This window comes from Sinocyclocheilus rhinocerous, unplaced genomic scaffold (assembly GCF_001515625.1).
Source record: "Sinocyclocheilus rhinocerous isolate Xijiao unplaced genomic scaffold, SAMN03320098_v1.1 scaffold934, whole genome shotgun sequence".
Taxonomy (NCBI): domain Eukaryota; kingdom Metazoa; phylum Chordata; class Actinopteri; order Cypriniformes; family Cyprinidae; genus Sinocyclocheilus; species Sinocyclocheilus rhinocerous.
The window spans coordinates 1,005,350-1,017,111 of NW_015658752.1; the positions used below are offsets into that span (position 1 = coordinate 1,005,350).

At 33.2% G+C, this 11,762-nt stretch overlaps 1 protein-coding gene across 1 annotated transcript in view; it reads left to right on the plus strand.

The window, feature by feature from the left end:
• galnt3 (UDP-N-acetyl-alpha-D-galactosamine:polypeptide N-acetylgalactosaminyltransferase 3 (GalNAc-T3)) overlaps positions 1-5,901 on the plus strand; it is a 17,656-nt gene extending 11,755 nt beyond the window's left edge. The window contains exons 7-11 of the mRNA XM_016531416.1: positions 940-1,071; positions 1,244-1,345; positions 3,236-3,388; positions 4,835-4,980; positions 5,262-5,901. Coding sequence (XP_016386902.1) covers positions 940-1,071; positions 1,244-1,345; positions 3,236-3,388; positions 4,835-4,948 — 501 coding nt within the window. The 3' untranslated portion in view covers positions 4,949-4,980; positions 5,262-5,901. The remainder of the gene's footprint in view (positions 1-939; positions 1,072-1,243; positions 1,346-3,235; positions 3,389-4,834; positions 4,981-5,261) is intronic.
• Positions 5,902-11,762: the final 5,861 nt, after the last annotated feature.

Here is an 11,762-nt window from a genome sequence, read left to right on the forward strand (position 1 = left end):
TTATTAATATATATTCATCTAATGTATATGGGTAAAATATACATTTTACGTTCAAATGTAAAAGGGTAATGAACAAAATAACAATAATAATGATAATAATAATAAAACAATAAAGTATATATTTAAAAATTATTTTAAATAAATACATAAAATTACATTTTATTTGTTTCTAAAATAAATTATTAAATTTAAATGAATTTTAAATTATTTAATATTTATCATTACTGTTTTTAAATAAATTATTTAAATTAAGTCTTATATTGAGATAATTTACTACGTATTTTATTATATTTGTGTATTTTATTACTTTTTTATTTTATTTGCATAATTAAAAACTGCCACACAACAGTTGTGTTACACAAATTGGTGTTTACCTATGATTGTTTTTACACAAATAAAATTATTTAAATAAATTAGACAATTAATTAAATATTTAAATAAAGCTGTACACTGAGATAATATATTGTTTTATTTTATTGACATAAGTCATTAAAAATGCCATATGTTGTTACACAAATAGTTTTTTAAATAAAATTCAATACAAAAATTAACTAAATAAAGCCTTCTACTGATATAACTTTAACTAAATGATTTATTTTATGTTTTATTATATTTTTTACATTTTATTTACATAAATAATTAAAAACTGCCACCCTACAGTTGTGTTACACAAATTGGTTTTGCCTGCACTTGTTGTAATGGCATTGTGGAGTTAAGAGTTAAGAGTCTTAAGGCCTTTTGCCAGGCTTTCATCGTGCTGGTCTTCTGCGACCTAAACCACAGAAATCCCTTAACATTCTCAATGTGTAGCCAAGACCTGCTGCTTTTTCATAAGCGTAGACAGACAGCTTTAAAGTGGAGCCTCAGACAGCCTGTGGGCAGCTTTAATATGAGATTCAAAGGCAGTTTCTGTAATGAAGCTACCGTCTCTCTCCACAGCGGTCTTTTGGAGATGTCTCCAAGCGTGTAGATCTCCGGGACAAACTCCAGTGTAAGAGCTTTTCCTGGTATTTGAAGAACGTCTATCCAGAGGTTTTCATGCCCGATCTCAGCCCGCTGCAGTTTGGCGCGGTGAGTGTGTGTACAGTGGCTGGGACGTCCCTGAATTTCTCAGGTGTTTTGTCTGGCTGCTGTGGTTTCCCGGAGAAAGCCGTTCTGTAAAACCTTGTTTTAACAGCTTTCATGTTACGACACCGCAATCCCTTCCATTTCCTCCTTCAGCCCTCCTTCTGTCTCCCTCCAGATAAAGAACGTGGGGAAGGAGGCCTGCTTGGACGCGGGAGAGAGTAATGAGGGAGGGAAACCTCTCATTATGTACCCCTGCCACGGGATGGGAGGAAACCAGGTAATTGGAGCAGGAACAGATTGTCCTGTGTGAATGAATCAATGGAATTGATAAAATGACATATAAACCACTCTCGTTTTGGTACATATAAATAATAATAATTTAAATCAAGTGAAAGTGATTTATTATTTTCTTTTACTTAAAGGAACATAATATATAAGCTATAAAACTATACAAATAGTCCATACAATTTGAGCAATATATTAAATTAAATTAAATCAAATCAAATCAAATTAAATTAAATTAAATGATATTAATTATTTATAATTTAAATCAGATGAAGGTGCTTTTGAAGTACTCCTTTTATCTTTTATTTTTTATTTCATTTTATTTTCCTTAACCCCTTAACTGTCACCGTCCCACCTGTGGGACGCTTGGCGGTCTTTTTTTGTTGTTGTCCTTTTTCTCTATCAAATCTTTAAGTAATCAGCATGAATTATATATCTTTTGAAAGCTTAGAAGCCCAAGATTCATCCTGCGAAAACCATTTTGAAATCAGACATTGCGTTATTATGGAAATGGTACTTTAAAATCTTTTGGCGGTCTCCTCCCCCTTAGTGGGCGGTGTCAAGTGTCATATTACAAAATGCATGACGGTCTTTTAGAACCAAACCTTTTTATAATCTTGACAAAATGCATATCACTGGAAATTGGAACATAACTTATTTAGACATACGGCTTTAATGTTATACCAATTTGAGAGTAAAACCTGTTATGTAAAATATTTATTATAAATAAAATAAAATTAATATAGTGCATTTTATTTACAGTAAATTTAAACTTTTTGATACTGTAATTTTTTGAAAAAATTCCACTTTTGAAATAATCTGCTGATGAGACCAACCTTGTGTCTGTATTCCAAAGTGTTCATAAATTACAACAATTTAAGTTTGGATAGTGCACTTTCATGCCTATTTTAAAAAATGGGGGGTGACAGTTAAGGGGTAGGAACAGTAAAAAAAAAATAGTCCATACAATTTATGCACTCTATTAATTGATAATAACCATTTTAATCAGATGAAGGTGCTTTTGAGGTATTTATTTTATCTTATATTTTATTTTATTTTCATTAAAGGAACAAAAAATAGTCCATACAATTGCTTTTGATGTTTTATTTATTTATTTGTTACAGTATCAGTAAAAAATGTAAAAAACAGTCCATATAATTCAAGCACTATATTATATAATATATTAAATATCAGTTTATTTAGTATTATGTAATAATTTAAATCAGGAGAAATTGTTTTTTTTTTCAAAAAGGAACAGTAAACAAAAACTGTACAAAATAGTCCATACAATTGCTTTGTATGCATGTATGTATGTATGTATTTTCCCTTACAGGAACAGTAAAAATGTAATAAAAAACAGTCTACACCAGGGTTCCTCAAATCTTGCCCTGGATGGCCAATGCGCTGCAGAGTTTAGCTCCAACCCTGATCAAACTCAGCTACCTGTGATTTTCTAATGATCCTGAAGACATTGATTAGCTTGCTCAGGTGTGTTTGATTAGGGTAGAGCTAAACTCTGCAGGAAAGTGGATCTCGTGGGACAGATTTGAGGATCCCTGGTCTATACAGTTCAAGCACTATGTTATATAATATATTTATTACAATTTTAATATTATATAATATTTTAAATCAGGTGAAGTTGATTTTATTTAATTTTATTTTCAATTGTTTGCAAATCGTTTTCAAAGCTTGCTGTTTTTTGAACGCAAGCATAAATGATATTTGAATGATTTTCAGTTTCTATAGGTGCATCTCAAATATCATTTTAATTAGTTCCCTTGATATGTTTTTCAGAAGCTCTCAGAGGAGTTTCAAACATCTTTATCTGTTTAATGAAATGTTTTCTCGTGGTGAAGGTCATTTCTCTCCTCTGCTCGTACAGTATTTCGAGTACTCGACCCATCACGAGATCAGGCACAACATTCAGAAGGAGCTCTGTTTGCACGGGACGGATGGAGTCGTCAAATTAGAGGAGTGCCAGTATAAAGGTCACAACACCATCACAGGACCTCAGCAGAGATGGGAGCTCAGAGAGGTAGAACGCTGGAGCTCTCGCTTTCTCTCTTCTTCACAAGCCTCTGATCTTTAGACTCAACTCCAAAACAGCCCGAGGCCGTGCTGTGTTCCTCAGCTCACCCTTCTCTAAAGCCAACATTGTCTTTAGAGGCTTGTCATCTCCTGTTGTGCTTGTTAATGCTGGTTTTGATCAAAACTCAAACACTGATTTGCAATATGTCTGGCTTTGTTGCAAAAACTAGTGCGCCTCCTTGCTGTTTACAGAGACAGCAGCTTTCTAAGGGAGCATCCAAACCATCATGTGACCTTAAAAGTGATAGATTTGGAGCAGCAATGATGCAAAACTCTAGCAAGCATAACCAAATATCGAGTAAAATACACGCCAGTTGATATATATATAATTCAGTAAGTTTTTAAAAATGTTTTTAACAAAGTCTCTTTTGCTCATCAAGGATGCATTCATATTGTTTACATAAAAAACAGTAATATTGTGAAATATTATTATAAATTAAAATAACTGTTTTCTATCTTAATATATTTTAAAATGTAATTTATTACTGTGATGCAAAGCTGAATTTTCAGCATCATTACTCCAGTCTTCAGTGTCACATGATCCTTCAAGAAAAAAAAAAAGAAAATAATTGTTATTTGCAAAAAGTAAGTTAAATTAATGAAATATTGAAGTCATTTTCTGCTCTAAAATACTTGTGCATTTTTTGTATAATTTATTTAAAATCCTTACTGAGCTAGAAAAACAGCTAGATCCAGCTACAAATGGCTATATTTATATTCCATTTATGGAAATTAATGATATTGTGAAATTTTCTGTCTTAATATATTTTAAAATGTAATTTATTCCTGTGATGCAAACTGAATTTTCAGCATCATTACTCCAGTCTTCAGTGTCAGGTGATCCTCCAAAAAAAAAAAAAAAAATCTATACGCACAAACATATATATATGTTATATACTGTATATACACACATATATATATATATATGTGTGTGTGTGTGTGTGTGGATAGAGAGCTAGAAATACAGCTAGATCCAGCTACAAACTAAAAATAAAAATAAAATTTATGGAAATTAATTTGCCAAGTTAATTGAATTAATGCAAAGTACATTTATAATCAACATTTCTCTTGCTCCATCTTCAATGTTTTCTTTTTCACCAATCTTATGGCATTACACTTTGGGATTGTGTGCCAAATTTGGCCTTTTGGAATAAACCTCAGCACACACCTATAATGCTTTAAAATGCAGCCTACGTAGGCAGCTGACCTGTGTAACGTCAAAACTAAACTATCTGATCAGACTAAACCGAAGTATATATTCAAGAACAAAGAAAACGAGAGAAAAGAGCTTGCCGTCTGTCTAATGCTAATTTAAGCCCGCTAATGTTTGGTTTTGTGATTTGGCTGGACTGCAGCACTGATGGATCCTGCTGTTATTTTATTCTCTTTGCAGGATCAACTGTTCTATAACAAGGGCTCAAAACAGTGCCTGACCGCTCGACATGAGAACCCCTCTCTAGTGCCCTGCAATCCAGCTGACAAGTACCAGCTCTGGGTCTTCACATGATCGGCGGAACCAGTGACACACACACACACACAGGTTTGTTTTTGTGAAAAGTGGGGACATCCCATAGGCGTAATGGTTTTTATACTGTACAAACTGTATGTGCTATTGCCCTACACCAACCCTACCCCTAAACCTACCCCTCACAGGAAACTTTGTGCTATTTCAGATTTTCAATACACTCCATTCTGTGTGATTTATATGCGTTTTGAAAAGTGGGGACATGGGGTAATGTCCTGAAAAGTCACCTTATCCTTGTAATACCTATGTCATACCCTTGTCATTCATGTCCTCATTTGTCACAAAAACGTGCACACACACACACACACTCTCAGGGTCCAAAACTTAACTTCTTGCCACAGCTGCCAATGAATTTAGGAAAGTTTACATGCCAAAATTATTTCTTACTGGCCATGAAACTGTAGTTTACAGTATTTTTTATAAAAATAAATTTTTATTCATATGACAATTAATTACAAAGCATATTTCGACGAACAGTGCAACTCATTTGCTCTTTCCCAAAACCTACATAGAAGCTGCCTTCTTAGGGAGCATCCTGATGGTCATGGAACCTCAGAAGTGACTGATTTGTAACGCTCTTTGTAACACAGTGCCTGTCCACTTTTTCAGTATCCTTCATTCTAGAAGTGTTTTCCCCATACATTTTTCCATTTTTCAGATTTTAACCGGTCTACAAGGTGACTAAACTAAAAATGTTTAAAAATCAGACAAAAAGACAAAGGTTCTAGACTGTGTACTTAATCTTGTCACAGTTCTCTGATTGGTGGAGATTCCTCTGCAGAATCATGTGTAATCTAGTTTTTCACCAGGAATTTCACTATTTAAAAGAGTTTAAATAAGTTTAAATAATTTAAATAGTTTAAATAATGCAGACTGATTGCTTCAACAAAAGCATATGAGCATAAAAGCATAAGATATTGTTAACCATTAATATCTCTACAGTACACTCTTAAAAATAAAGGTTCCAAAAGGGTGTTTTTGCAGTGATGCCATAGAAGAACAATTTTTGGTTCCCAAAAGGACCTTTCAGTGAACAGTTCCTAAAAGAACCATTTTGAAGAACATTTTAAAAATCTTTTTAAAGAACCTTTTTCATCTAACCTTTTCTGCATTTGAAAGGTTCCATGGATGTTCAAGGTTCTTCATAGAACCATTGATGCCAATAAAGAACCTTTATTTTTAAGAGTGCATATGAATGGAATATTTACTCTCATTACCAACTGTTGCACTGTACAGGTTGTTCAGTAGAGTTTGTGTTAACATACTCCAGCAGAAAAAGTATTGTTTAAAATGCGTGTTTTCAATTAGATTTGAACTGTTTTATCTGGTTCATTTGGTATTGGATGGTTTATAAGTATATTTGGGAATTCCTTAAAAATATTAAAGGGGTCATATGATGCTTTTTTAACGAGCCGTTTTAGGGGGGCGTGGCAGAGTCTTAACTTTGATAAAGAATATCTCTTTGGTTTTGAGACTTTAGTCTTTGCAACTTCAGGGACCTTATCTATGCACAATCAGCTTGTAACACTCCAAAGAGAAAGGAAAACTTGAAATCGCATCATATGACCCCTTTAAAACAAAGATGGCAAAAATTTTAATGTGAAGGGCCAAAAATCTAACTTGACTGAGGGCCAAAAGTAAATGTTGCAGTACATTCAACTATATTATATTAAAATGTATTAAACTTTTAAGTAAAGAACAATTTAAATAATTTGCTTTGAAATGCTGCCATTTTTTTATCATATTGTTTTTTTATTCTAATGCAAAAATAAAACAAACAACAACAAAAAAATGTTAAAACAAAAATATAAATAAGAAATGAAGATATGCTTCAGTTGCATGTTTTTTTTTTTTTACCTATTATTTTTTAAATATGTTTTTATATCATCCTCTTCTGATATAGCATGGCGCACCAAATCAAGGTGGGCATCTTTGTATTACAAGTATTGGAAACATGAGCAGAATAATCAAATTCCCATTCTTATTTCTACTTAACATTTATCTTAACTCATTCACCGTCTTAGATTGTGGATCTTAGGCTTTTTTTCACAGAGCGTCTTGCAGTGCATAATAATCGCCTTCCTTTTCAGCAGATGCTTTTTATAATTTATGATCAGATGAACATAAGATCAGTCTCACAGTCACAGTTAAACGGAGTAATATTGCGGATCTTTATAAAGTCAAAGACAAGCCATGTGTTATTTACTTGCCAAAGCAAATTGGTTATTTGTGTCTGATGCATTGCAAGTGTTAATTTTGGACCCTGAACACACACAAGCACAAGAGTCTTCTGTATGACACAGACCTTTAATTTATTTTTGTATGTGGAAAATATTGCTGCTGGAGAAGTTGGAATATAAAAGCGGAGCACATACAGACATTCCTGGCTATTGGGGCCGAGGCACGTGCAGTGATGTGAAGTTTTATTTTCTCTCTCTGTCTTTCTCTCCATTTCACTCCATTATGTCTGAAAGACTACAGGACGTGTGTCCTCACGCGGTGACTTTTCTAGTTTTTATACCGGATGAGCTCAACCACAGTGATGCGGAGTATCAGTCGCATTCTCTGAATGAACTGCAGATTAAGGACGCAACATGCAGATTTTACAGCACCAAAGACTTCCTGAAAGTATTTGCTTCATATGTGTTTGTTCTTTTCTTTTTTCTTTAAATGTAGTGAAACAAAGTTCTCATTACAGGTCAAATATTTTAAATGGAATTTCTGTGGGATGGTTTTATGTTTTTAGCCATTTAAACCATTTTTTGTTTTATTTTACCAAATTTAAATATGTTGTGTTTCATTAGATGTTACTTTTGTATATTTTGACATGCTGTTGAACATTGTGAATATTTGATTAGAGCCTGAAGGCACAGTATCACACAGTGAATGACAGAGACCGGCAGTAGAGGGCGCTGTTATACAAGCGTCTGCCTTCAGAACATTCAGTCTTCACATGAAGAACAGAATGAATCACAAAACATCAGGCCAGAAACCTATTTTTTAAAATTACATCAGGTGTTTACATCGATCAGAAGATTCACAAATGTGGTTTATAAGCCACCGTTCCATAATAATGCCATGAAGAGATGTAGATTAATTGTCTTTGCTTAGAATATATTTTGTAACGACAACAAAAAACGAATAAATTTTTGTAAGAGCGTTTCGGAATTACATAAAAGAAACTAAGAGTTCCTATTAAAGATGGAGAAATGTAATGCTTTAGATGCTTTTATTGGTACTATCAATCTATCTGTCGGTCTATCTGTCTGTCATCTATCTGTCTCTCTCTCTGTCTGTCATCTATCTGTCTCTCTCTGTCTGTCATCTATCTGTCTCTCTCTCTGTCTGTCTGTCATCTATCTGTCTCTCTCTGTCTGTCATCTATCTGTCTCTCTCTCTGTCTGTCTGTCATCTATCTCTCTCTCTGTCTGTCTTTGTGTCTGTCTGTCTCTATCTGTCTGTCTTTGTGTCTGTATGTCTATCTGTCTCTCTGTCTGTGTGTCTGTCTGTTTGTCTCTCTGTCCGTCTTTGTGTCTGTCTCTCTGTCTTTGTGTCTGTCTCTCTGTCTTTGTGTCTGTCTGCCATCTTTCTGTCTGTCTGTCTGAACTTCCCATTTACTCCTTTTCCCATTTAGAGATTTATGACGCAACAAGAAGCGCTTTAACAAAGAGAATTTTTATTCAATACATACCGTTTAAGGAACGCACAATAAATACACATTATACTAGATCATTCATAAGAAATACTGAAAACAGAAGGAGAACTGCGATTCTAACTGGTAACATGATATGACGACTCCTGTCTGCTGCCAGTTCATCCGGTCCCGCTGTAGTACAGGCTTCAGTGACATTACATCTGTACACGTGTCTTTCATATCCCATAATGCATCAAAGACTGAGGTCTGTTGTACCAGCACTGTGTGTGTAAGTCAAGAGGTGAAGTAAAGACAAATCTGGACCAATGTCCAGACAATGAATCATAGAAGGCAAAAACACAGAGTGAATTTGCTTTCGTAGAATCTGAAACGATGGCAAAAATGAATTAGAAAATGAAGGCATTCGCTTTTAAGTAAACCATTGGTTACTTAAGCCAAGGCAGTGATCCAATGCTGCTGCCCAGATTACCATCGCAACATTCAGTATTTTCAGTCTTTTGAAAACACATCAAATCTCTTTATTTGTTTTATCTTTAAAGGCGAAGTATGTCATTTCTGCACCACTGGCAGTGGCAGCCACGAGTGTTTTTTTAGGATGTTTTGGGTGGATGCTCAAAATTGTGAAATTGTTCAATATTATGACAAGTCTTAAATATGACTTTAAAAGTAAAAAGTTACAAAATTCTGAGGTATAAAGTCATAATTGTGACAAAATTGTGACAAAAAAGTCGATGAAAGTCAGAATTATGAGATGAAAAAAGTCCAAATGATGACAATTATGACATCCAAAGACAAAATTGACAAAAAGTAAAAATGATTAGATAAACAGTTGGAATTTGGCGATAAAAAGTCATAATTATTACAAGAAGTTGAAATTGTCAGCAATTATGATGTCAAAAGGGGAAAGTGACAAAAAGTCAAAATTATGACTTTTTACGGCAATTTATGACTTGTAGTCATAATAACGACTATATTATCATTTTGACTGTGTCATAGTTTTGATTATTTTTGTATCATATTGATGAGTTAGTATGTCATAATTTTGACTTTATCTCATATTTATGACTTGGTATGTAATAATTATGACTGTCACAATTATGATTTTTAAACTTTTAGTCATAATTTAAAGTTTTTATATCAAAATTATGACATTTTTATATCATATTTATTTCAAAGATTTCATATTTATGAAAAGTATGTTAATATTATGTGCCAAAAATGAGTTTCCATACGGAACGGTAATTGCACACCACTCAAAGCAAAGCATTTTGAGGTATATTTCATGTTTGTAGCATAAAGAGTTAAATGTCCTACTTGTAGTTCTACATGTTAAAGCTGGGATACAAGTTTTAAACGACACACTTCACCTTTAAGGATCTGGTTATTTCATTACCGCCCCACGAGGTGAGGTCACGCTACAATGTTGATGACATAAAAGGCATTTGATTGTCCTGTCTTGAGCTTATTGAGGGACATTCTCCTGGACAATGACTCTCTTTCATCAAGAGGATAAACAAACTGACAGATGCATCATAAGGTTTGTGCGTTAAAAACAGCTTCATCTCAACTCGTCAGTATTTTAAGGTAATATTTCACACAAAAATGATTATTCTGTGATTATTTAAACACCCTCATGTCATAGCATGAAGATTTTTCTCTTTTTTTTTAGGAGACAAAATGACAGCATTCGAGTTGGGAATGACCTGGATGAGGGTGAGTACATAATGACAGAATGTTTATTTTTGAGTGAACTTTCCCTTTAACACGGGAGGAAATCTGATGTGAAATAAATTCACTCCTTTCAATTAACATTAGCTTTCATGTGTGGCATTATCACACTGTAAACTATTGCACTTAACAAATTACTCTTCAGAATGATTTATTCAGTCAAAGCTGATTTTTAAATTAACCATGACAAGAATTATTCTATTTTTTCCTCTCAAACTCAAAAGTTATTGAGAGAATATTTTCACATCATGCCATAAAATATTTATCACTATAAATTGAGAAAAATCACCTTCCTGGCCTCCATCCATTCAATGCTTTCAGTTAATAACCATGACAAGAATTATTCTATTTTTTCCTCTCAAAATCTTAAACTAAGTTATTGAGAGAATATTTTCACATCATGCCATAAAATATTTATCACTATAAATTGAGAAAAATCACCTTCCTGGCCTCCATCCATTCAATGCTTTCAGTTATGCAATAAATGTAAAGTATTACCTTGTACAAACCTAATATGAGTTAATTTGTATTCTAGACTTCGTCATTCAAACACTTTTAAAAATCATCTTCGCCTGACAGAAATGCTTCGTTTGCAGTAACTTGATGCATTTCAAAGTGCATTTCATCAGAAATCCCTGTATAATCCCAAAGATAATTTAAGACTTTAGTATCTCAGAGTTTCGTAAGACAAAGAGTCTGATCATTTTCATTATGGTAATCTGGTTTAAAAAGTTAAATCTGTTATCTAACTACCTTCTGTCTACTATCTGCCATTTTAAACAAAAGCAGATAGATATGATATATTTTTTTTTGTTAGTGTCATGGAAAAATCATCCTTCATGTCTCCACTAAAAACTTGGAGATATGTTATTAAAACATCATTTAGGGCTGTGTTCGGAATAGCGTGCTAACATACATATGTACTGCACACCATACTGTATCCAAAAATGTAGTGCACTTCACAAAAGTAACATGAGGGACAATTTTGTTTTTCTTGATTTTTTTGCTAGACATTATTTAATCACAAATGTTTCATATGACTTTTTATATGAAAATAGGTCAACTAAATTTTTCCATTTTTCATTATTATTTTAAAATAGTTGCTAGTGAAAGCTTGTTTCTGCCACGAGATGAAAAAATATAAGGTAACTATCACTTTATATCTTACAATTCAGACTTTTTTGTCTCAGAATTCTGAGAAAAATGAAAAAAATTGCAAGATATAAACTCAGAATTGCAAGATGTCAACTTAGAATTGTGAGATATAAACTCCCAATTGCGAGAAAAGTCAGAATTGAATATAAAAGCCACAATTCACTTTTTTATTTTGTGGCGGAAACTAAAAACAACTGCAAGATGTAAACTCGGAATTGTGAATTCAGTCAGAATTCTGAGTTTATATCTCGCAATTCT